This window comes from Hyaena hyaena, unplaced genomic scaffold (assembly GCF_003009895.1).
Source record: "Hyaena hyaena isolate Hyena2069 unplaced genomic scaffold, ASM300989v1 scaffold_746, whole genome shotgun sequence".
Lineage (NCBI taxonomy): Eukaryota > Metazoa > Chordata > Mammalia > Carnivora > Hyaenidae > Hyaena > Hyaena hyaena.
The window spans coordinates 339,516-366,739 of NW_024081371.1; the positions used below are offsets into that span (position 1 = coordinate 339,516).

Here is a 27,224-nt window from a genome sequence, read left to right on the forward strand (position 1 = left end):
CAAAATGCCACATTGTAATTGCTGTCCACTTCCTCACAGATAGTGAGCTTTTGAGGGCGGTGGGCACTATAAGCTTTTACCTTTGTATTCTTAGCACCTACTGTGCTTTGCACACAATATTCAACTCATGCTTGTTGAATCATCTTACAGTTATAGGATACTGAGTCTGTGGTCTTGTGCCATCTCCCAAACTGTAATTATTAAAGCAAATGTCAAAACTTTCTTTCCCCATCTTATTTCCAAATCCAATATAAAAGAATAAAGTAAATCTAGACAACTAATGCATCATCTCTAGAAGACCCCACTCTTGAAAAGGAGAAGTACAGGCATGACTATTACTTAGGAGGTGTTTTGGAATGGAAACCTAAACATATCAATAAACAAACAAAACAAACGTTTTACCTTTGCAAAGTTCTAGCTTTTGGGTTGCTCCTAAACACACACACGCACACATGCACGAGCACATGCACACAGTATCATCACTTAGTGAAGTGAGATCTAAATCTAGTTAAAATGCCTTTGGATTATTTCATAAGGTAATAATCTTAAATGTTATGTTCTTAAATTCTTGCTTTATTAGCTTAGTCCAGCCTTACTCCCACTCCCAAACAGCCCCTCCTTTTTTGTACTCCATTTAAATTCTTATTCTTAATGAAGATAATTTTTAACTAGGAAATGTATTTCCCCTAGCCATACCAGGAGAACTTTTTGCTCTTCTCTGTTTATAACCAGATTATTCCTTGGTTAATGCTTATATGCAAAATGGATGGTGGGGGACATATCGAGGAGAGTGGGCCTGTGGATAATTATCTCTTGCCATAATTTCCTGTAATTGCAAAAACCTTGCTATAATCAGGGCATGACTCTGCTTAGGTTATGTTCATTGTATTTCACAGCATCACAGCCTTAACCATATAAGAAATAAGAGAAACTGCGATTAAAGGTCTGTGTTCAGACTTAGTTTATGGTTAGAGACTTACTCTGTATTCTTTCAGCCATATATTATGACTAATGAACATTCTATAGTTTAATCGATGTGAACATGAGGCCGAAAGGCCGAATGCTCACATCATTTAAGAGCTTGTTTAGCTTCTAATTGGTTATTTCATGGGGTATAGGAGCAAAATTATACCAAAGTATTATTAATTTACAATTTTATGTTTACCTTTGAAATACCTATGAATAAATATATTGCCAAACAATATTATAAACCATCTACCCTACTTGTTTAGAGTCATCTTTGACTCAAGATTTGACTCATCACTTACATGCAAAAATTATGGATGTGTCGGTTAGAAGTAGTTTTAAACAAATTACTATGATCCTGAAAATAGTCTTTGTGGATCAAATTCTTTTCATGCTTCTTATTAGCATTGTTATTGTATGTACAGTACTTGAAAATTAGTGCAATTCTTTTTTGAGGGACTCACTCATTTTACAAGAAGTCAGATCTGCCCCCATCTCCCTCCCATCCCAGTCCTATTAAGATGATTTAATACATTTAAGCATATGTGTATATTTATTTTTCCTCCTCACCCTACAACTGTCTGGAGGCAGCGTTTTCATTATGTCAGTCTTTGCTCAAAATCTTTTACTAGTTATGACATTACTAAATATGAATGGCTTAACCAAGAATTCAGGGTTTATATAAACTGTCCTCCAACGATTCAGTGACTTTTCCTATCTTGTTTCATGCAGCCCCCACAATAGCCCCCTTTCCCTCACCCCAAATGGGGACACGATATTGTCACCATTATTCTGTATACAGGGCTTCCACCCAGCAAAGCCTGCCCTTTCTCCTCTCAGGATTATTTATAACTAGTTCACCCTTCATGACCCCGATTATATCCACTGCCTCCAAAAATCCCATTATGGCCCCTGTTTGCAGCAACTAATTCCTCCTCTGGACTCTACCAGTGCTTTTACCATTGACTACATGGCGAACGAGGCTCTTAACTAATGTTTTGTTAACCTGAATTGTTAAGCTGCATTATCTGTGTCATTTAATTTTTGAAAAATCTGACCTTACCTTACCTCTTCAGCTAGGCTGAAAAGTCCTTCCAAGTAAGGTGGTATGTTTAGGCATCTAGTACCATTTGAATACATAAACACTGAAAACACTGATGCATGAATTGGTGAATAAATGACTAAAAACTGAACAAATGAGTGCATGAATGGTGCAGATTTCAGGATGTACATGAGAAAACGTATTCTAAATTTACACTAACAATTTGGGGTCTAGCCAGGGAAAGGTGGAGTTCTTTAAAGCTATGGCTCATGATATTTAAATTATCTTTTTATGCCTCCGGGGTAAAAAGTAGTGGATCCAGCAAGAATGGCTAGAAACTGGCTTTTTTAGTTCCATAATCACTCAGTTGAGAATTTAAGATCATGTTTGGGAATTTAAGGTCAGCATGAAGTTATGGCGACAACCTGGCCACAAAATGTCTCCCTTTCCTTCTACTCAGGGAGGGAATGTGACCTCATTCTCTGAGAAGGGATTCTCCTCTAAAGCACTCAAGGACTATCTCTCTGAAAAATTAAATGAAATGCAAAATGGGGGCAGGACAGAACCAATCTTACTCAGAGAGCATGTAGGAGTTCTGCAGGGAAAAGTCATTGTTGAGTTTTATAATTTTTTTCTTTTAAATCTTTGAAAAAAGAAATCAACTCTGGTTTCAGTTTAATTTAAAAAAAAACAAAAAACAAAAAACCTACAGGACCACTTCTTCAAATTTGTTCCAGATGGATTTAGTCATAGAATGATTGATTATCCACTCAGTGTGAGCTATGTGGTTAAGCTCAGAAACCTACAACAAACTGGTTTGGAGCTGTGCTTCATGGTAAATGGCAGAAAGGATAATCCTTAAGCTGTCATTTTAGAGTTAGTGATGAGGAAAGAGGAATTTAGTGGGCTACTTATGTCAAGAGAACGTATTAGCAAATGGATGGCTGAATATGAGGAAATCTTATGAGTGTAATATTTTTTTTCCCCCTCTCTGGATTTCACAGTAAGGGGAACCACATCTGATTGGGAGCCCCCTTGAAGACTGCCCTAGTTCTCACTGTCTGCTTCATGGACCAGACCCACCTTCCCAAGATGCTTCAGGCCTGAGGCCAGAGGCTGGCCTCTACCTGGCGGCCTACTACCTGGCGGCCTACTACCTGGCAGCCTACTACCTAGGATATCCCAGTACCTAGGATGATACTCTATTTAGTACCTACTCAACAGGCCCGAAAAGGTTTTTATTATTTGCATCAGAGACACCTGGGTAAATCTGGAAACTAATTCTGGGGAAAGTGAACCAAAGAGAAAAGGTACTGCACTCCACACAGAGCTGTTTCATGCACTTTAAAAAGCAATTTAAGGGGTGCCTGGGTGGCTCAGTCGGTTACATGGCTGACTTCAGCTCAGGTCATGATCTCATAGTTCGTGGGTTCGAGCCCTGTGTCAGGCTCTGTGCTGACAGCTTGGAGCCTGGAGCCTGCTTTGGATTCTGTGTCTCTGTCCCTGATCCTCCCCGGCTCACACTCTGTCTCTCTCTCTCTCTCAAAAATAAATAAACATTAAATAAAACAAATTTAACAACATTTGGTTCATTTTCATTAAAAAAAAAAACACTTCCTTTGGATTTCAATTACTCCTTTTAATAGCTGTATTAGCCTTTTATCTATCTTTTCCATCTGGTTAATTCACAATTTAGCTACTAGAATATTCTCTTAGGAAAGTTTGGATGTGGCTGTTGGCTTTCTACCCATGTCACCGTCTGATTTTACAATTTCTCCTGTATGTTGTACAACTTTTTGGTTTCCACCTTCATTGATTTTTCTGTTTTTTCTCATATATCTTTTCTTTTTTTCTTTCCTTCAGAGTGTACTTCTGTTTCATTATTGTCTTCTTGTTGAAAAACAAGCCACTATCCTGCCTCCTTATCAAGATACCTACTCCTTAGAATCCTAAGAAAGTCCATGTTATATTTTATGGCTTCTGAATTTTTAAGTCTTACATAACTTATTTATTGTAACCTTAGGTTATATTCAGCCCATGTCTCCTAGTATAGTTTTTAGGCAAAAGGTGTAAACATGTTTAAACATGGTTAAACAGAGATTTCTATGGGAGAGATGGAGAACTTTTTCCACGATTCCCTAACTAACACACAAATATCATGGACATCTAGGACAAAAGTTAACATGAAGCAAAAAGATTGTTTGTTAAATTTATTTTATGTAGGCTTATGCTAATCTGCAAGAATAAAGGTAGTTCTTGTGTTTGCTCACAAAGTTTTTGTTTCATGGCTATTGTTTATTTGTACAGTAGATTAAAGGAGATTTTAATTACAAAGTTTTAAAATCAAAGGATATGGTCATAATTACTTAGGATTAGTTTTGGACAGGATCAGTAGGATTTTTGAAGTTACAAGTCCATGGAGGAGAGAAGGGTATATTCATTCAAAAGGAGCTGTCAGAAGAGTGGGGTTCTTCTTACAGATAGTATTTTGCCTATTTCAACCACACCTATCAGACTCTATATCTGAATGAGTCATCCAGTCTCTTGTACTGCTGTGGAGGTGGGTGCATTTGCTTTTTAACTTCTATTTTGCTTTTTAAAACTATTCAGAATTCTAGATTTAACTCTAAAGATTTGGTTGGAATCAATGAGAGGGTAATTTTAATTACACATTGTGGTAGGCAGCTTCTGACATGGCTCCCAGATTCCAGATTTATGGCATTTATGCTGTTGAATGTGGACTGGATCTTGTGACTTGTTTCTAATGAACAGAACATGGCAAAAGTGATAGGTTGTCATTTCCATGATTAAGTTACAAAAGCCTGTGACTTCAATCTTAGTGTTCTCCCTCTTGCTGGCAATTTCTCTTGCCTCCTCACTTGCTTACTCTGATGAAGAAGGCTGCAATGTTGTAAGATGTTCTATGGAGAGGCATATGTGGTAAAGAGTTGAACGGGGTGCCTGGGTGGCTCGGACGGTTAAGCGTCCGACTTCAGCTCAGGTCACGATCTCACAGCTGGTGGGTTCGAGCCCGGCATCGGGCTTTGTGCTGACGGCTCAGAGTCTGGAGCCTCCTTCCGATTCTGTCTCTCTCTCTCTCTCTCTCTCTCTCTCTCTCTCTCTCTCTGGCCTTCTCCCACTCATGATCTCTTGCTCTCAAAAATAAGTAAAACATTAAAAAAAAAAGTTGAAGGCGGAAGGACCCATGGGAAACAGAGGCAGGACATAAATCCTGCCAACAACCACTAGGGAGAGAGCTAGGAAGTGGGTCAAATCTAGAGATGGCTGTAGTTTTGTGAAAGATCTAAAGTCAGGGGACCCAGCTAAGCCACATCTCGATTCCTGACCCAGGAAATATGTTTGTTGTCCAAGCTGTTAAGTTTTAGGGCTATTTGTTATCTGGCAACAGGTAACTAGTGCATAGACTTCCTTATGGTTTCTGTGTGATGGAAAATAATACATAAGTTGAGGAAGGACTGGCTACTTTGGTTGTAAACATGGTTTGAGTCTGGGGCTAAAGAAAAATCCCAAAATGTGAAATGAACAGATTTGTAGAACTTAAACAGATTGTTCTTTGCTGAAAGGTACTTAGGAAGGCAGGAAATCTTAATTCAAAATCAAGAAAATAATTCAGAGCCCTTAACAGTGTTGGTATCTTTATATTTTAAAGTAGTTTATATTAATACATGCAAAAAGCATATTTACTGTGCACTATAGTAAAAATAATTCCATTCCATGCTCGAATTGAAACGGATTCCAGGGCTGTGCCATGAACCACAATAATTACCCTTGTCAGTGCCTACAGAAAAGACTGCAGTAATCTAGCTTTTAAAGCTTCAGTAATTTGGTCCAGACTTTTAACAAACAACTAGTACTAGGTGTGAACTGTTTTGTCAATAAAGCTTCACGTCATTAGAACTGTCTGGTTTTTTGTTTCTGAGTCATTAATGCTATTATAGTCACAGAATATGCACCTGCATTCTTCCCTGGGCAGATTTTAACTTGCTCTGGTATGTTTTCCTGATAAAAATACCATCTGAAAGGCAAAGAAGAACTCCTATCAATAGAACCACTTTACATAGAAGGCATGTATCAATCAAGAGCCATATAGCTGCCACACCTATAACCTAGACAAAGTGTGCATTCTCAACTCTCTCTTACTTTCTCTCATTTAAAAAAAATTATTTTGAATAAGAGCTGGAAAGGACAACTCTTTTAACTTTAACATCTGAGAAAACTGAGGCCCAGAGGGGTTAACTGGTTTAACATAGTCTGAGTCACGTAGGGGAAGATCCAGATGGGAACCTTTGTCTCTTGCTGAATTTCATGGGATTTTGCCACTCTTGGCTGCCAAAGACTACTTTCTGGGATCCTCCTGAGTATTCAGGCATAAAATCATCCCACTGCAGGAGAAAATTCTACTAATTAGTAAGCAAAGAAAATATCTATGTATTACAGCTGTGGCTGTTACAACAGAATTTGCATTGAAGAAACTGAGTACTAACCAGAGGAGAAAGATATCTTTTTGATATCCCAAAAAGATATCTTTTTGGTATAACTTGCACCACATGCAAGTTATACCACATTTTGCTAAAGGCAGAAAGTAGAGGATGAAGGATCACTAGACATATCAGTTTCCTGGTGGGAAGCACAAGTTGTCAACTACTGGAAGATAGGCTCTATTATATATCAAACAAATCTGGGGACTTTGTAGAAATGTGAGATCTCGGGTCTTACTGAATCAGAATCTTCATTTTAATAGGATCCCCAGGTGATTCATAGTTCATTACAATTTGAGAAGCACTGGTCTATCACATATAGCATATAGAAGATTCTCAAAAACATTAGATAATTGAATCCCAAATTTAAAACTCCCCTAGCCAATGTTATTAAAAAAGAAAAAAACCAGTAAAACTGATTTATTCAGGGCCATCTTTCCTTTTTTTCTTTCATCAGTTTCCTCTTCAAGGAAAATATGCATTTATGTGTATGAACATAAGTGGAAAGTTGGTAATTGTAATACTATTTTATGAGATACTTCAGTAGAACCTATTTTTGATTAGTATAGTCTACACTTGCTCATTGTCCTTAATGTTCCTATCTCACTTTCCTTTTTTCTCTCTTCCAGTTCCATTCTACATCTCTTTTTTTTTTTTTTCCTGCTCCACAGTTTTCTTACAGCTGCTCCTGTCTTCCAGGGTAAGAGGAGATTCCCGGAAGAGAAGGATATGACTCAGATGTTTGCTCTATCTTGCTTTTTTTCTCCCCAATGTGTGACTATGGTCCTGGCCTCTACGTGAAGAGATGTTCACTGCAGTTTTTGCTTTTTTCCTAAATGACTGATTTTCATACTGAGTGGTAAGTGGTGATGGTGGGTAGTGTTGGGGGAGAGTGTCATTGTTAGCTGAGTCACTCAGCAGAGGAGCCAGAGAAGTCCTATAACAGGTTTCACCATTTCATCCTAATAATATTTGGTATATATATTTCAAATCAATCAAAGAGGAAGCAATACTTCAGTCATGAATTTTTGGCAACTGAGTTACTCAGGTGTGAACTCTGTGGATAAGAGGTCCCCTAACTGTAACAGAGAACAGAAATTATTTCTTCTCCTTGAAGGGAAAGTGGTGTTTTTTCCTGCTGCGTAGTAGAATTTACATACCAGTGATGTGTTATCTATTAGAATAATTTGTAAATGTTGCTCTCCAAATCGAGTGCAAAGATGTGGTCTGAACTTGAATCTGCATGGATTTGTCTTTTCCTAACCTAATATCTACACTAAGTAATAGGCAGGCCCTTTGCTAGCAGGTAGTTTTACCCACTTAACAGGACCTTTATTTGATTTTTTAAGCTCTTGAGAAAATTCAAAACACTATTCATACTTAATCAAATAATTCATGCAATCTTCCTTTTTGAGGTCTTCTTTATTTTCTCTTGTCACTATCAACTGTTCCCTTCATGTGAGACCAGAAAGTATATTTTTCAAAGAAAAATACAGGTAAAAGCAATTTTTAATGGATTCTTAACACTTTTGGTAATGTGTAGTTCTGCCTTCTCCTAACTTTGATATTCCAACCAGATTTTCCAATAATTCTTTAAACCTTTCTATTAGAACCCTAATACTGTTTGTGGCCAAGTTTTTACAATGACAACTAAATAGCTCAAGATCTTCTAATAGAAATCTTCTAATTCTGATGGTCTATTTGGGGTATTAACCATCTGTGACAGCTTGGTTTATTGGAAACTATGGGTCTGGTATGCTTACACAATCCATTTTTCCGCTTAAATTGAAAAATCAATGAGAATATTTTTTTAGTTTACTTACAGTTGAACTCTAATTTACAATGGTTTTGTTATTTAACTTTTTTTTAATTGAATGAGGTATTCACCAAATAATCTTTCCTGCTATTTCAGAACTATCATTAGCTGCTTAAATTGCACCATGATTAAGTTTCCTCCTTTTATTTAGCTTCTTTTTTTATCACCTATTTGTTTATCTATCTAATTATCTATCTATCTACTTTTCAACCACTAAAGAAGGAAGGTCATGCAATTGAAGTTCAGAACAAAGCTCTGCATCTTTACCAACTTGTGTGTGGGAGGATTTTTTTCCCCTCTGGTTACCTCCCTGGATTAGGGTTCTTCTGATACACCAGGTCATGAACTAGTTTTACAAAAAGGGCCCACAGCTTTTACTGGGAAGTTTAATTAATCATGAATGACTGGAATTTTCTGGTTTGCTTGTTGAGTGGAGCTTTATTCCAGGCTAACTCCTGACCATATAATTTGCCAAAGTCTGAAGAATAAAAGGGCTTGGGGATTCAGTGTCAGGCCCAGGTAAGTGATTTTTTAATCCATTCTATGATGGTCTACCTAAAAAGTTTATTTTGTTAAAAATTCGGTTCCTCATTGTAGCATGCAAAGGTGGATCAGGATGGAATCCCAGTAAATCTGTGAGAAAGATTAGTAAAGAAATGACCAGGATGCTGCAGAAGGGTAAGAGAGCAGAGCCTTTGAGGTTACACTATAGCACTTTCACTTCCATTTTATTGACCCTGACTACTCCAATTAACAAAATTACTTGTTGATTAAATAATTCAGTAGCTGTTCAAGATGCCCTATTCTCCTGTGGTAGATAAACATATAAATTTAGAAAGCAGTTTCCAGGGTTGATTTTAACAGAAGTGATGAGCAAGTAACTGAATCATTTTAGAAGCTTTATCAGCTTCATTTTGATATGTGTTACTTTCCTACCAAAAATTATGATACATCATGTATGTCTGTGCATGTGCACGTATATGGCTGTGAACTTGGTGTGTGTGCGCATATAAGTGTGTGAGCTGGAATAAATGCAATCTAGGCAAGAAAGGGGGCACTGGGCCTGTATAGGCAGATTCTAGGGTGTCTTTTAACAACTTCTTCTAGAATGTCCATTTATTTATTATTTTTAAGATGAGGTATCTTTTGATATCACAAACTGCTCAGGAAAGAACATGGATAAGTAGAGAAAACTGTTTTATACAAAAATCTCTTCTCAGGCCTCAAATTATGAAAAGCAGTGATTAGAAAAAAAATTCAATGATGGGTTTAGTAAAGTTAAATAATTCCAGATACCTGAATTGCTCCTATATTTTAGGAGAATAACTAGAATTGAACTAATTCTCTAAGACTCTCCAACAACAGTTTGAAGGTTTAACAGCAGACCCTGAGAAACAGACATACTGCTCTTCATAATTTTAGTAAATTAAAAAATACTGAAATATTTACATTTTTTACTGAATAGTAAAAAATTCAACCATAATTTAATTGCATACCCATTTGTGAATGTATATATTACAGGAGAGCTTTGCTGTAAAATATTTCACAAGTGAAATTAACTAATCAGCACTCAACAAGAAATCTTCAAATGCAGCTTGTGATAGACCTGGTCTCCAGGGAGGACACAGAATAGAGCTGCTTGAGTTGTTTCTCATTCTCCATCATGTTCTGCATCTCCACTCAAGGGAGTAGGATTAGATTTCTTGCAGCACACCTAGCTGTTTAGGGTGCAAGACTTATTTCATTACAGTCTCTAGAACTTTCTGAGATTTAACTATATGCACGAAAGCCGTTCCAATTCCCATCGTGATTCTTATTTTAGCTGGAAATACATAGAAGCCATACACTCTGCTTTTATGCATGTCTCTGGTTCACACTCTTATTTCATCTACAGTTCAAGTATAAGCTAGTCATTAGTTCCCAAGGGACCCTCAGTAAGCTGGGTTCTTTCTTTCTGGGTCCCTGGAATCCACGGCTTTTCTCACCTCTCAAGCAACTCAGTTCTTTCTATCTTGGGACCGGATCAGAACTACACTTCTTTAAGTCACCTACACCCAACTAAATGACTTTCCTGGATCCTATCCTTCAGCATTTGAACAAAGTTGACTTAAAAAAGATAATTTCTGGGACGTCTGGGTTGCTCAGTTGGTTAAGCATCTGATTTCAGCTCAGTCATGATCTTGTGGTTAGTGGGTTCAAGCCCCGCATCGGGCTCTATACTGACAGTTCAGAACCTGGAGCCTGCTTTAGATTCAGTGTCTCCCTCTCTCTCTGCTCCTCGCTACCACTCGTGCTCTCTCTCACTCTCTCTTAAAAATAAATAAGAAAACATTTAAAAAAAAAAAGACTTTCTGGCTGGCAGTTGAGGAAAGGACCAAGATGGATTGTTCCGATCCTTTTGTCCTTTCTTACCCTTGTTTTAGAGAGTTTTATCAAGTGCCTTGAGTTTGTTCACAATATCAGAGAGTTTATATATTTTCTAGCCTTATGATTATGTCACTCCAATTTCTATAAATAATAATATTTCCCCCAAACAACTGTATTTTCATTATTCACCATTAGATTTCTGAGGAATTGTATATTTGATAAAAAGATGCATTCACTAGTTAGATGACTTTCCAGAAAGTAAAAAAAACAAAAAAATTCTAGTATATCCAATTACTAGTCTTCCTCTAGGAATAATAGAAACCTGTTTATTCACCAATGTTTATTGAAAACCTGACAATCCAGGATATAAAGAATAGAATTTAAAGCTCCTTTCAAGTGGCTTAAGCTTAAAATGGGAATGAGATATCTAAGCTCTCCATTACTAATGAGAAATTTGGTAAAATACATAGTTGGGAAATATACCTCATATACATATGGTACTTAATAGGTCATTTACAAGGATGGTTTTAGAACTCAGAGTAAACCATAAGCCCGAGCTTCCTGATGGTTAGAAACTATTCATTTATTCAGTTAAACAGACACACATGTACACACATACACAGCATTTGCTTAGTGTCTATTCAATAAGTAAAACAGGAACATTTCGGGATGATATTTAGGCAGAGCTGGAGGAACCTAATAGTATTTTGTTGGGGAGAGTTGCTGAGGATGGAAGCAGTCACAGATGTTTGCTGTGTAGTGGCTCAGTATCATGTGTACTCTCTGACTGGGTTTTCCTCCTCCCCACCCCTTTCCTCATTAGCGTTCCCATCTGCGGCACTGTGTTTCTGGAGGACTCTCCTGGGAAACCATCCTAAGGTAGAAGGAACATGGACACAATGCTGATTCTCCAGTTCTACACAATGGTCACTTCCTCTACTGTTTGGATTTTAATTTCCACTTTATACCTTTCAACATCCCCTCATCATTCTCTTCTAAATGGCCCATTCGAGGGAGGAACCAGACTTTGGCTCTTGACCACATTTCTGGGGACATGTTTTCTCTTTCTGTCCAAATATGGATTTTAGTAAATTGGAAGGATGCCTGTATCATACACTAGTTTTACTTCTGCTTGTGGCGGTCTGTCATGCAGTTCTTGTGATGTCCCATGTTTTACTTTGCTGGGCTGTTGTTGGTTTCTTCTATTGCTTTTTTATTTTAACTTCTTAAATTTTTTTAATGCTTATTTAATTGTGTGAGAGAGAGACAGAATGCGAGCAAGGGAAGGACAGAGAGAGAGTGAGACACAGAACAGAATCAAAGCAGGCTCCAGGCTCTGAGCTGTCAGCACAGAGCCAGATGCAGGGCTCTAACTCATGAACCATGAGATCATGAGCTGAGTTGAAATTGGATGCTTAACTGACTGAGCCACCCAGCTGCCTCTCTTTTACTGCTTTTTGATACCTAAAGGATTGATGATGCCAAGTTCCCTAAAGACAATGACTACTCCTTCCATCCACTCTGATTCTATCAAAGTGCCTCACAACAGAAAATGGTTCTCAAACTCCAATGAATTTACTGAACATGAACTGAATGGGTTTGTGTTCTGTTTGGTCAAGTTCAACAGAGCTTGGCTGGTTACCCTTGACTAGTATAGATGCACAATTATTTGAAAAGTAGTTCAAATTTTAGAAATTGATTTTGCCCAAATCTCAAGTTTTTCAGTCTATTTAGTACACATTTATATAACATTGATTCACTGTCTCTCCCTCCTTTGAATCTGTGGTCATATGAAATTGACAGCAAAAAGCTATCCATACTGCTGCCAGTAACTTGCTACTCAGCCTTCTTTTCATGTCATTTCTTCACTTCATCTTTATTAAATGTTTACAAATCAGTTAGGTTCAAACTACAAGCCTGAAATTGTGGCTAAATGCTTGCAATGACAGCTGTAGTTTTCTGCCAGTATTTGAATGCAGTTTTCTTGATCAGTTTTGTTTTTGAGTGTGCAACTTGCAGTTACCTCCTGGAACAAGAAGCAGGCTAATGGATTTCAGATGTGGCGTGAATTACTTATTTGTACATTCGTGCAAAATCAAACACATTTGGGACAAATTTTGTTTACTCATTGGTTTCAAAGAGTAGATTTATGCCAGTAATTCAGCAAGTGCAAAGGCAATTCTTACAAATGGGGCAACTTGTTGATTTCAGAGAATACAGTTTGAGACTTTCTTCTGGATAAAGAAAGAATGAGCCAGTACCAGTGCACATTCCTGAAGTTACCCAGGCTTGCAATTCTACTCTAATCTGTTTCTTTTTGCTGCTATGGGGAGAGGGAAATTCATTCCACAGATTAAGTGTTAACTAGTTTTAACAAGAATCTCATCTTTCATGAGAAGTAAATCTTTGATCAAGTTTGAATTAACCAGAGACACCATGTGAATATTCTTCTATTATCTGGTGATAGTCACAGAATCTACATAAGAATGAGATGTCAGCTGGGTCTTTGGTATTGGAAGTATCTCCTATCACTGTGGTGAAATGAAAGATGCTTTTAAGGCCAAAGTCAGAGTCAACCTCCTCTTTTGTGATTCTGCATGAACTGAACTTCCAAAGAGCATTACCTCATCTTGACATTTGTGTCATGAGCATAAGGGTTATGGCTATAGGAGTTATGAGTATCTTTTAGCACCAATTATTACCACAGCCAAAGCAGAACTTAGAGTTTCAGCTACTGACAATTTAAGGACTGTTAGAGTATTCCACATTTGCAGGTTTTACAGAGAGATGCAAGGTCTCTTATTTTCTTCTTTAGATGCCTCCTTTCCCTCTCTCGTGCCTTATTAAGGAGACTCATGACCTCTCATGTTTAGGAATCAGAGTACTGGTGATGACAGTAAGAAAGGTAAGAGAAATAAAAGGGAAATGTTATTCTATCCTAGAAACAGAATATATATTTTTGATGGTTTCTCTTTCCTACTGCGCATTTTTCCATGTAAAGTAGTAGGACACTGTTCTCTGATTTTTTTTTTTAATGTTTTTATTTATTTCTAGGAGAGAGAGAGAGAGAGAGAGAGAGACAGCGTGAGCAGGGGAGGGTCAGAGAGAGAGGGAGTCACAGACTGAAACAGGCTCCAGGCTCTGAGCTGGCAGTCAGCACAGAGCCCGACGCAGGGCTCAAACCCACGAACCGGGAGATCATGACCTAAGCGAAAGTCGGACGCTTAACTGACTAACCCACCCAGGGGCCCCTGCCCTCTGATTTTTATAGCTGAATGCAATGTCCTGACATTAAGATTAAGTTAGGGCATCGGTTCTCAAACTTGAACGCACATCAAAATCATGAGATTGTTAAAACACAGATTTCTGAGCCCCATCCCCAGAGTTTCTGATTCAGTAGGTCTGATGGGGCCCAGGAATTAGCATTTCTAATAAATTATTGGATGATGCTAAGGCTTCTGGTCTAAGGACCACACTTTGAAAATTGTAGAGTTAGGTAGTTATCTAGCATTGTCTTTTGTTGCAGAAGTGTGATCATACTGACCTCTGTCATCCCTTTGCCTAATAGCTGCCATACAATTTTTATGAAGCAATTTTAAGGACACTTTCTAAGTGTGCATGAATCAGATACATATATATACTGTTCACAAATGTATATTAGAAATAAGTCTTTTATAATGTTTGTTATTTTGAGAGAGAGAGAGCGAGTGAGAGAGGGCTGGGGCAGGGCAGAGAGAGAGAGGGAGAGAATCTCAATCAGGCTCCATGCTGTCAGCACAGAGCTTGACGTGGGGCTTGACCCCACCAACTGTGAGATCATGACCTGAGCCGAGATCAAGAATTGGACGCTTAACCATCTGAGCCACCCAGGCGGCCCTAAAAATAAGTCTTACATTAACTGGACGTTCAGTGGTTATAGTATTCGGAGAAGTAAAATTATGAAACTACACTAGATTTTTCAGGGGAAAATCAATTATCTCTATCACACAGCATCAGTTTATTTAGTAATTAAGGTATCCTCCTAAACTCAACTCTTATCCATTTATATGGCTTTAGAGAATTTTTAGATACTCAAAGGTAATTAACAACTAAAAACAATGAAAAGCAGTAAGCAGACTAAATACCCATTTTATTTTCTGCTTGAAGTATTTGTTTCTGTTAATATCATAATTTACTCAATTATAGTCTTCTGTTAGCAAAATATCTATTTTCTGAGATCAAAGTCATTCACTGGGCTGTATAATTATATGTAACAAAAATTAGACATTTCCTTACAAAACCAGCCAAAGCAATGAGAAACCCTAATGACATTAGTGAGGATCAAAAACAAAAAACAAAAAACGAAAAAACCAAATGGTAGTGTTTGAAAACTGTTTGGTAATGACAAGGTCAGGTATGCTAGGCCAGTTGATTACACTATAATTTCTAAATCCTCCTTTGGATATGTGATCATTTAAATTTCAAATGAAAGAAATGAAAGAAAGACATCCCTAGCATCTGAGAATCTGTACATGTTAGTTCAAGTTTTCTTTTTTAAAAGTAGATGTATAGATAATAACTTCTTTCCTTTTCAAAATAGTATTTTAGTTATGTTTATGAAGAAATGTGCAAAAGATAAAAGGTGATCTCTAAGAGCGTAGAGCTTCTTAAACCCTGAACATATATTTTTTTTGTTCTTTTAGGCTTTAAAAAATGCAATTTTTTTTCTTTTTAGTGTTTTAGTTGCTCCTGCATCACAGACAATAGTGATAAAAATCAAATTGAATCATTTACAATACAGCTAAAAATAAAGAAAACTATTTTGACAAATAAAACTTTATAGTTAAAGCATGGTATTTAATTTGGCTGTGTGGTACATTTTCCCCCAGCAGAAATGTGAAAAGATGAGCTATCCAAGGTATAACATGTATCTAAGTATGTAGGTGCTAATGTCTAGGTAGTCCGCACATGCGAAGTCTAGAACAATGTGGAAAACAGGTCACTGACAAACAGGCAAGTGGGATCCTATCAACTGCAAAGGAAGTCTTTGTCCAGGTACTTAACAATGAGTGAAGTTTGGTTTCTGAATGTTCAAAAAATATTGAAAAAACAATTTAACTGGACAAACAATGCCTTACCCTGAAAAAAATGGCTTTAATGTTAGGATTTCCTCACTCTTGGCAGTGAGAGATGTGGTTGTTGAGGGTGTGCTAGGGTGATCAGCCATCCCAGTTGCTCAGGACTGAGGCATTTTCTCAGTTGTGGGGCTTTCAGTAGTCAAACCAAGGCAGTCTTGGGTAAACAGGGACATTTGGAAACCCTAGGTTGTGTTTTCACATCTCTCAGTTATACCTTATATAATACAAGCCAGGTACTGCACTCTGGATTTGAGTCCATAATCAGCTTCATTAGGCACTTGTATCAAGTTCATTTTTTGATGTTTCAGTTTCTTTAGCAAGTTAGTAATGATACCTATAAATCCTGACTGATTTTAGTAATGGCATAATTACCAGCTGTACAAAATACCCTATGCTTAATGTTTTGAAAGTTCAATTGAGTAAACAAATTCCTTCAAATTGGGCAATCGATGCTTTTTCTTACTTGCTAGTTCCCAAAAGACTCTTTTTTTCCCCCTACAAGAATGAGACTTTTAGGAAGTTATCTATGATTTTAAAAAGTCTCTTCTTGGGGTGCCTGGGTGGTTCAGTCGGTTGAGCGTCCGAGTTGGCTCAGGTCATGATCTCATGGTTCGTGGATTCGAGCCCCTTGTCAGGCTCTGTGCTTACTGTTCAGAGCCTGGAGCCTGCTTCAAATTATGTGTCTTCCTCTCTCTGCCTTTAGCCTGCTCATGCTGTTTCTCAAAAATAAATAAATGTTAAAAAAATTTCTTTAAAGCCTTTCTTAACTCGAATTAGTGATTTCTTTTTTTTTTTTTTAATGTATGCACTTTTCTTTTTTTCTTTTTTATTTATTTCTGAGAGAGAGAGACAGCATGAACAGGGGAGGGTCAGAGAGAGAGGGAGACACAGAATCTGAAACAGGCTCTAGGCTCTGAGCTAGCTGTCAGCACAGAGCCCAATGCAGGGCTCGAACCCATGAACCGTGAGATCATGACCTGAGCCGAAGTTGGATGCTTAACCGACTGAGCCACCCAGGCGCCCCTCGAATTAGCGATTTCTAAAGCCATTGCCTTTGAGCAGAGACTATGCAATTAAGTTGTAGAAAAGTAAAGTGACACATTGATGGGTAATAATATATTCCCCATTCATTTAACTTCTTTTTGGAGTAGATGAATATCTGTTGTCTTATAGGTAGATGATAGCTCATAGAGAAACAATTTCTAAAACTTTATTTATATATGACTCCACATACGTGGCAATAAAATAATATTGATGTAATTTTATGGCTGCCAAGGATGATGCTAGTCATTCTCAGGGCAAATGGCTACCCCAGCATCACCAATGGTTGACAAAAATTGTTTGAAAAAACTTGCTCAGTGTGAATTGATATTTCCATGTTATGTTGCTCTTTTAACCCCCTTGCTTTTGCACTAAATTGAAAGGTTCTAGACAAATACATGACAAGGAGTTAAAAAAAATCATATTTTCACTAAATGTTAAAACACAGCTGTTTTAATAATATAGGGGCACCTGGGTGGCTCAGTCGGTTGAGCATCTGACTTTAACTCAGGTCATGATCTCACGGTTCATGGGTTTAAGTCCCGCCTTGGGTTCTGTGCTGACAGCTCACAGCCTCAGACTGCTTCAGATACGTCTCCTTCTCTCTCTGCCCCTCCCCCGCTCATTCTCTCCCTCTCAAAAATAAATAAAACATTAAAAAATAAAAATATATTTACAAAACAGAATACTCTTAGAAATACCTACTGGTATTTAAATTACTGGGTGCCATCTGTGGCTGGTAATAGGATGTTCAAAGTTTATTGAGTTTAACACCAAAGTACAGTACAGATTTCAGTCATTAAATAAAAAATGTCCTCAGCTTTAGGTTATGTAATGATAAACTGTACCTGTTGAAAAATATATTTGGAAAAAAGAAATAATTTTAATACAAATATGACTCATCTGCAGGCATTCATTTATTCCGATCCAGCAACCATGGTAAATGTGTTTGAATTACTGGGCATAGTACGAAACATTTAAAAGGGAGTGGAGGTCTTTATTAAAACAGAAGGCTCCTGAAACTCCACAATGATGTCAGAAATATAGGTCCGTGGAGCACATTATTGTTTTAAGCGGAGGTCCCCGCACTTTCACATTGGTTATAAAACATTATTTTGTGCTGCTGGCCTGGACTGGGAATGTCATACATCTGCAGGCAATTAGAAGAAGCTGGACTGCATGTTTGATTAGCTCAATAATAAACGGGCAAAAGTGTGACTCGACTTATGTTAGTCAGATTCCCCAGACAGATTATCCTGTTGTTATCGTATGAAATAACCCCCTTTTATCAACAATTAAGTAAATCCACATTTATGGGCACTTTGCAAAATTGTGAGGTGGGAAGAAATCCAACTTAAGCCTTAAGTCATCCAGAAAACTTTTAACCCTGCTTTCAGTGATGCAGACCCCACTCACAAGTTTTAGAAATTGGTTAAATTATGCAGAACAGTTGAGCTGGGAATACTCTGTGTGCACACAATCAGTAAGTGTATGTTTTTAGCATCTATCATAAGCAAGGCATTTAACGGTTTTAGCTTATACCTAAAGAAAAAAAATTCTCATAGAAGCAAGAATTACACATGTTGTAATATGTGAAAAGTAACTTTGTAAGGTAATCTAAATCTTTTTCAGAAAAATTAAATAGGATTTAATTTTTATTATTCACATCTTATTATATAGTTTTTCCTATAACCAATGCATACTCTAAGTCGTGAATATACTTTATCCTAGAACTTCTTCATTTGGTTTCAGGCATTGTTCTTGCATTCAACCACAATCACTAATGATAGACTGTAAGCTACTATGGGAAATGACCATTCATTTATGTTTTTTTTCCTTCTAAGTACCATTTAAAATATACATCTGAAGCATGAAAAATAATTCAGTACATAAAAGTCAATACTTTAAAATTTTCAGCATAACTTTTCAGTTTCGTGAAAAATTCCACCAAACCTTCTAATTCAACTATATATTTAAATAACACAATTAAAAAGTTGATATCTTCAATAAACCCTAGACACTTTTTTTAATCAATATCCACTGAAATACATATACATAAAGTAAACTCCTTAGGTTATCTCCTTGACATAATCCTTAAATTAAATATTGGAATATCAAGCAGATGCTAAAGCATTCATCATCAATATTGGAATTCTGACTCATGACAGTAACACGAAACAGATGCTAATATGATGCGCCATCTGAAAAGTGACACCATCCCACCATGGGTTAGCTCTTGATGTGGGGTACTTAAAAATTTGAACACAAAATATAAAGTAATAAAAGTCAGAGTGTGATAGGTGTCCTTACTTTCAAATAAGCCATTTGAAATCTATCTCATACAGAAGATAAAACTCAACGCTAGGAAAGGAAAGGGAGCACCTCAGGGAGCCAGAAGATGCTCTTTCTCATAATGCAGCAGCTAGGTGATCCCGATTGAACCCCTCAGTGCTGAGGGAGGAAGGTGCTCTCTTCCTCACTCATGAGCAGGTAGAAGGTAAGAACTCCTGGACCCTTTCCATTGGCCAGGCACCGGTGGTGTAATATAGCATCTATTCTGTCAGTCCCTGGCAGTGAAAAAGGAGTCTGGGGCTCCTATGGCCCATCTCAGTAACAATCTCCACACCAGACAGATCTGAAAGGGTTTGCTCAGTAGGAAAAGGGGAACAAGATCTCTTAGCACAGTCCAGTTAGCTAATATCCTACACATCTTCAAAGACCAAGATTCTTATCATTTTGCTAGCATGAGTCTACAGCTGTTTCTAGAATAATACACAGTGATGTGTACTCTTTGTGAAAATAAACAGAAAAACCCAAGCAGATGGTGCCACGGTGCAAGTGATATAAGCGAAATGTACTCACATGACAACTTAAAAAGATATAATGTGAGTGGGGGAGATTCCCTCAAAGGTAACAAGAAACAGAAGTCCCATCTCTTTATTCCTCAGTGAGGAAAATAAGTTAGTGGCAGTTTCCATGAAAAGAAAGCTTGAGAACCCAAAGGACATTTATGGAGTAGCTTGACAGGCACAATTTCAAATTCCAAATGAATAACCTGACTGCTCCTGCTGACAGCTGTGACTCTGGCTCCACCACTGGGGTTTGAAGGCTAGCTCTGCTCTCACCACCTGTGTGACCCCTGGTTCTCAAACTTGGGTACAGGCTGGAACCATGTGGGAAGCTTTAAAAAAAATACTGATGCCTGGAACCCACCCCCCAGAGACTGTTAGTTAATTGAGCTGGGGTGTGGCTTGGATATTGGAGAAGTTCTGAAAGCTCCCAAGTGACTCTAAATATGTGTAGCTGAGGTTTAGAAGCCCTGACGACCTCTTTCAGCCACAGTTTCCTCATTTGTAAAATGATGACCATATAGGCAGCAACCACCTTCTGGGATTATTGCAATGATTAATTGTTATTATTAACGATTATTAATTATTAATAATGATTCATTACTGCAATGATTATTGGCTTGTGGGAAGCTCTCAGCAAACCTGAGCTGTTATCGTGCTCACCACGAGGTCCACTTGGAGCAGAACTTTCTCGTTAGCATAATCAGTCATGCTTACCTTGACACACGTTATGCTCACTCTGCTCATAGCCCGTCGCGCACTGGATCCGGTGGGAAGGGTTGGCGGGGATGCGCTGAGGGTCAGCTGGGTTCCGTCGGATGACAAAGTTATTTCGACCAGTCTGCACTTCAGGGCCTGCAACCGCAGCAGCACTGGCAATGAAGCCACCCCCCGGCATCACTCCACTGGCTGCCATGCCGCTGGCTGACACTCCCCCAGTGCCTGTACCTGATGTGGCGGCAGCATTTGCAGTGGCACCCACACCTTCTGCTGCCACTGGTGTTTCATGCTGAGGTTGTTCATTATTGACAATAATCTGGGCTGTTTTAGGAAGGCAGAGGTATCCTCCGTAGTGGTTGACACACTTCATTCCACCTTTGCAAGCGTCTGGGACAATGTCACATTCATCAATATCTGTGGTCAGCAATAAAAGAAATCAGGACTCTTCTCAGAGGGAAATCTGAACATGTAAACATATGCTCGTGCCTTTTTGGTATAATATAAACAGGGCAGGAAGAGTGACATGAGATAGAGACAGAAAGCTATGTTCAGATGGAGAGTCTTTGAAGTTGGCTCACCTTTGCACTGCTGTCTTACAGGATCCCACTCATATCCATCTGTGCATTGCTGTGAAGAAACATCAAAGATGGGGCCAGTAGACAGTTAATTTGTGTATCCAACTTTTTAAGAAGTCACTCTAAAAGCTTCATTCTTATGGCAACAATCCTTGCTCTAGAGTCCTAGATAGATCATGTGATAGGTAGTTTAACATTCTCTAGATTTTCTTTTTATTTCTTTCTTTTTTTCTTCAAGACAAACCCGTGCATTGGATTACTTCAGGGGTCCCTTCTCAATCACCAGCTGCCTCGCCTCTTCTGTTGCATTTGGTACAGTTGCCCAACACCATATTGGAATTCTTTTCTCTGTCATAATTCTCATCTTCTCTAATCTCTCTGCATGCTCTTTTTTTTTTAATTTATTTGCCCTCCTTCCACATTATAAATTTTACCAAAAGAAAGAAAAGAAAGAAAAGAAAAATTCAACCAAGTTCTTTTGTTCATCACTTGACTCTTCCCCTCCTCTCTCAGTTCTTTTAGAGTATTCCAGCACCTGGCTTTCCTTATTCTTGTTCAGCTGAGTCCCAAGCCTCTCATTCACACCCTAGACTGCCTCTTAGCTTCAGTCCCTACAGGTCCTCTCTAGTTCATACACTGAACACACCATCTACTCAGTACCTTCTCCTACTAGCCACCATCCTAATCCTTTGGGATGCAGAGGTCGTGAAGACCTTATCCCTGTCTTCAAGCAGCTCACAGATCAGAAGAAAGACAAGTAGACAAGCTGGAGCAGGAAGTCAGGTGCTGTGACACAAGCATGTATGTGGAAGGAGTGATGAACTCTATCCAGGGCTGTGTGTGGGCATGACAGAGTGGAGGAGAGGTTTTATGAGGGAGGCCACAAGTGAATTGGGCCTTATATGCTCTTTCCAGGGAAAATGAGGGAATTCTAGGATGAGGGACCATGTGAGCAAAGGTGTGACAACATTATTAAAGAGGGAAGGAGCTTCGAGTAGTCTGGGTGGGGGGATGAGGTTAGAGGGGCAGGCAGGAACTGAATTCTATCTTGAATGTCAATGAAACTCAAGCTTTATGATCAAGCTTAAGAGTCACCCAGGGTGCTTGTTAAAATGCAGACTCAAAGGATCTGATTCTGTAGGTCTGGGTAGGGGGCTTGGAATCTGAATTCCTAACAAGCATCCCAGGTGATCCTGTCACAGATTGCCTATAGGCCACTTCCTGAGAAACACTGCTGTTAAGTGATAAGAGGCCTCTGAAGAATTTAATTATTTTTTTTTTCCCTTGAGAATTTTTAAGCTCAGGAAAACATTTGACCAGATGCAGATTTGAGTGAGATGCTTCAGGAAAGATTGAGCAAAAGTACAGTGAACAAACAAATAAAGTTGAATTCTTTTAATAGAGCTGAGAGTTGCTTAGGCACACAACAGATGCTTGGCAAGTAAATTGCTGAATGGAGACAGAGTGCTCAGTTTAAATATTTTAATGATATCTGAAACTTCACAGGGTGAAAGCTAAACTCATTTTATCTCCTAAGCTAATTCTTTTTAGTTTCCCCAACCTGTCCAAGGTGCTACCACCTTTCTTAGGACCCAAGATTACAACCGTAATATCCACACTGACTTTTCCAATTATTCTCCTGCAAGCTCTGCTGACTTTGTGTCCATTTCTAGATCTACCACGCTGGTGAAAGCCTTCTTGGCTTCATGAGTAGGCAATGCTCTTGGCTGGTCTCCATATATCTCTGTGCCACACACAGCCTCCATGACAGCCATTCTTGCTGTCTTGGTTATGTTACTTCTACATTTAAGACCTCACACTGGCTTGTAGACCTCTCAACTCTGACTACTGCCATCTCAAGTTTCCCTCCACTACCCAAGCTCCAGCCCATCTAACCCTGTTATCTCCTCAACTTGTCTCGGTTGTTTTTATCTCTAGACTTTAATTATGTCACTTTCTCTGATTCAAGGGCCACGTCAACCTTTTTAGATTAATCTGAAGTCACTACTTCCTTCAAGGTTCAGCACAGAGCTCAACCTCTTTCAATATGCCAGTACCAACATTAATTGCTTCTTTGATTTTCTATTTCTTTAGCAACTTGTGTAGTCTATATAATGATAATATTTGTACTTGCTTAGGAACTTTGTAGTTTTCAACAGTATTTTCCTAGGGTAAATTCTCTAAGATGAAGGTCTGAATTTTCTTAGCAAACAAACTTAAATTCTTTTGCTAGTGGTAAGAATTGCTTATGCACATGGCAGTTACTTGGTGAGTAAATGGCTGAATGGACTATATATTTTTTTAATTTTTAATGTTTTATTTATTTCTGAGATAGAGAGAGAGACAGTGTGAGCAGGGGAGGGTCAGAGAGAGAGGGAGACACAGAATCTGAAACAGGTTCCAGGCTCTGAGCCGGCTGTCAGCACAGAGCCTGACATGGGGCTCGAACCCACGAACTGCGAGATCATGACCTGAGCCGAAGTTGGATGCTTAACTGACTGAGCCACTCAGGTGCCACGGAATGGACTTTAAAATGAAAGGGGGGTATCAGGCTGTCTTGTGGGTGTGAGCTCAATCTTCTACCTTTCAAGTTAGGCACAATGACAGTTCATTTGAATAATCTGTATGCTAACTAGAGAAAACACGCAGATTGCTTTAGATATTTAGTTCCAGTACATTTAATATGGATCTACTATTAAATAAGCCTGGACTGAGCTTAGCTTCTCCATTTGCTGGCTGTGTAGCCTTCAGCAAGTTAGATACTCTGTCTGATCTGCGGTTCTCCTATTGGTGAAAGGAAGATGATACCTCTTCTCTCATATTGAACCATGAAAATGAAAGGAGATGGTGTCTTCCAAGTGGGGTACTCAAAAAATAATTACATCTTATTCTTTAACCATGAATCACTAGGCATACACAGTTCAGGAGAGAATAGACCCAGTCTTAGAACAAAAAGGATGTTGTAATTGGAAAATCTGCTATAATAATAATAAACCCTAGTTAGTGGTCTAAAACTACAGTGTTTAATCCACAGGGAACTTTTCTGCTAAAGATGAATGTGATTTAGCTGATTAACCAAAGAGAAGGGGGTATAAGACAAGCAATTGTAGCAATAAAATATTTTATTAGATGAATATAAAAATGGGTAGTTAATTTCACTCTAGCTTCCTAAGAAGGTAGTAAGTTTAGCCTGAATAATAAAACATTCTCATTTGAAGATAAACAACACATGTATTCATTTCTTGTGCTTTATTTATCTTCAGCAGAGGAAGCAACTACATTTATCATTAAGTTAACAAAATATTTACGTGAAACCCTATTTGATTTATAGTTGATCTGAACAACAACAAGGAACATTTTCCAGATGAATACTAACATTCTAGGGATAATAGGATACCAAAAAGTGAGATAATGTTTATTATCAGTAATTGACATTAGCTCACTTTTAGGAGTTTTATTTTCAAAAATTTTTCACATTCTTTTGAGTAGGATTACTTAATTTTAAATTGGGAGCAAGTAGAAAAATATGTTTTTCATATTATGATCCAGGACAAATGCCACTTGTCTCACAACACAGGTTAAAAGCAGAAAACACAAAACAAAAGCAAACAAAAAAGAAAACGCAAAACAGAGGTGCACACAAACTCACCAGAAGTGAGGTTAAGTATGGCCTTCTGCTCTCACCACATTCATTCCTGACGGTGGGATGGCTCCGATGATGTTTTCAATATTTTATTACACATTGGTTATACCCATGTAATTAATTAATTAACCAAATATTACTTGGAAATAATCAGATGTACTTAACTAGAAAATGTAAAACCAAATTTCACACAACGCATTTTAAGACCACTTTAGCCCAATACTGCATCCTGGTAGCACATAAAGTTTACCTAAAGGGCATTTATATGAATTATCATTTATACTATAAATGAATATATAGCCTTTATAAATTCAATACAGGCCATTTACAAGAGAACACAAGTCACACACACAAATGAGGCACATGCTTTCTTTTGTGATGCTTGTTTTTATCTGCCTTATATAGGAATCCAGGCTTTCCAATTCCTTACCTCCATTAATTTACTGGTTGGGAAACATGTAGTTTCCTTGGGCTTTTGTTTTTAGAAGGGTCTCCTTCTTTGGTCTTGCAGAATCATTACATTTTGTTCTCTATCTCCACTGGTGATCTAAACGAACTTTTGGAGGAACCAGGGGAGATTTAAATAAATCTTAAATGTGAACTATACTAAAGCGGTGTTTAATTTATTACCCTCCACAGCCTACAGCCCACATATACTGGCAGGAGTGGATAAAGTCTCCCTTGTGTCACTGAATCCGCTGAACCGCACTTATCTCAAATTCCATCACCCCTTACCGTATACGTGATGGTTTCTTCGGTGTCCTGTGACTCGACCAGAGCCAGAGTCAGCATAGTTAGGAAAAGGGCTTTCAGCATTGTGAATCTCAAAGAAAACAGAGGACAAACCGGTGCTTAATATCCGTGGTGGGGGGTAGGGGGAAATAACAAAAGTTTAGCTGTGAAGTAACAAGTAAGGAAGGTCAGGAAGGAGAGGTTTAGGTTCCATTATACCCAATTTCCAATCTACTTTCTCATTCCCCCTCCCCCTCCTCAATCTTCCCGTGGCCAAACGAGGCACCAAAGACTGTAAAAACGGCTGCAGAATTACATTTCAAGTTACTCCATCCAGCTGCGCTTAACATATACAATGGATATTCAGCAGCATTTTATACTGTACCTACACAACAGGCTCCTTGAAGGGGGTGGAAGGGAAAGAAGAGAGGGTAATTAATTTCAAAGGAGATGGTGCGTGTGTGTGTGTGTGTGTGAGAGAGAGAGAGACAGAGAGACAGAGAGAGAGACAGAGACAAGAGACAGAGATAGAGAGGAGGTGGGGCAGCAAATCTCAGATTCCTTGAACGTTGAGGCTTTCTCTATATGCTCACCTCCAGCGAGTGAAGGTAGTTCCTTGCACAGCTCAGCAGAAATACCTGTGAATCAATATGAATTACCTTGGCTTCAAACTTTTTTTTTTTAACAAAACACCAAAACAAAACTCGAAGAGCAATCTCCTCCCCTAATAGAATACCTGCCCTTCAGAGTTCCTTGGCATATCCCCCAGCACAAACTAAGTGGCATTTTCACGTCAGTGAAATGCGCGCAGCTTTGTGTAAGAGACCCAGGTTGTGTGGAGGATCACCCCAAAGCTTCTGATTCTCTGCGCATTATCAGTCCCTTGGTTCCCTACATGCTACCTTCAGAATCCGGCTGCCTAGGGCCAGAACCGGGGGACCACACCGCAGCCCGTGATACTAGTTTCGGGGCAGCCAGCCCGGGGAGGTGAGGTCCCCTTCTCTTAACAGAAAGTTAACAGACGGCAGTCCTTGGGATCTGCTCAGCGCTCCACCTTCTAACTAGCTCCTGCGGAATCCAGGTGTGGCTTAAATCTCGTACATTAGCCCCCTGAAACTTTCAAAACCTCTTTTCTGGCCAAAGCCCAGTCGGCTGATTGTTGGCGCGCACACACTTGCCCATCCAAACAGATGTCACCCAGGTACTCGCACAAGCTGACAGATCGCATTCCGAGACAGCACACCTCCACCTTCCTCTCTGCTTGAGAGATCCTGCTCAGTCTGGGACAGTTCTCGGGTATCCCTGCACCCCTCAGGTCACCCCCACTTATTTCCCTGGGCGCCGCCCGGCAGGCACCGGGTGCGTCGGGGGCTCCTACCTGTTCGGCCGCGCTGCGCTCCGGGCCTGGGCAGCAGGGGGAGAGCGTAGGGGAGGGCAGCCCGGTGGGTCTGAACTGGCGAGGTCTGGCAGCGGCCGCGGAGGCAGGAGGAGGAGGAGGAGAAAGGGAGGGAAAGGGGGAGGGCGAAGGGGGGCGGAGGAGAGAGCGGAGGGAGGCGCAAGCGCTGAGCCCGGCGCTGCAGGCCCGGCGGGAGAGCGCGCTGCGCCTCTTGGTCTGCGCCCCCTCTTCCTAGGGCTCTCTCTGCCTCCGCGCCTGCCCTCTCCTGCCAGCCCCCACCCCAGTTTCCAGACACCCCGAACTCCAGGCCGAAGACGGCACGTTTGGCGTGTGAGGTCTAGGGTTTGAATCAGCCTTGGTGATGCTCCAGCCTTCCAGACAGTATCTTGTGCCCCTTAGAGGGGAAACATCTCGCTCAGAGAGCTGCTGAGGGTCCTGAGGAATTGCTTAATTTTTGTTTT

At 39.2% G+C, this 27,224-nt stretch overlaps 1 protein-coding gene across 3 annotated transcripts in view; it reads right to left on the reverse strand.

Moving 5' to 3' along the window:
• EFEMP1 (EGF containing fibulin extracellular matrix protein 1) overlaps window positions 1–26,838 on the reverse strand; it is a 60,665-nt gene extending 33,827 nt beyond the window's left edge. The window contains exons 1-6 of one of the 3 annotated variants that reach the window (XM_039218149.1): window positions 26,746–26,838; window positions 25,961–26,005; window positions 25,371–25,458; window positions 20,996–21,044; window positions 20,646–20,831; window positions 20,415–20,501 (exon numbers count right to left, since the gene is read on the reverse strand). In XM_039218149.1, coding sequence (XP_039074080.1) covers window positions 20,415–20,501; window positions 20,646–20,831; window positions 20,996–21,044; window positions 25,371–25,451 — 403 coding nt within the window. In that variant the 5' untranslated portion in view covers window positions 25,452–25,458; window positions 25,961–26,005; window positions 26,746–26,838. Of the gene's footprint in view, window positions 1–20,414; window positions 20,832–20,995; window positions 21,045–25,370; window positions 25,459–25,960; window positions 26,006–26,745 lie in introns of all 3 variants that reach the window. The other 2 variants (XM_039218148.1, XM_039218147.1) reach the window with 2 other exon arrangements.
• Between the last annotated feature and the right edge of the window lie 386 nt (window positions 26,839–27,224).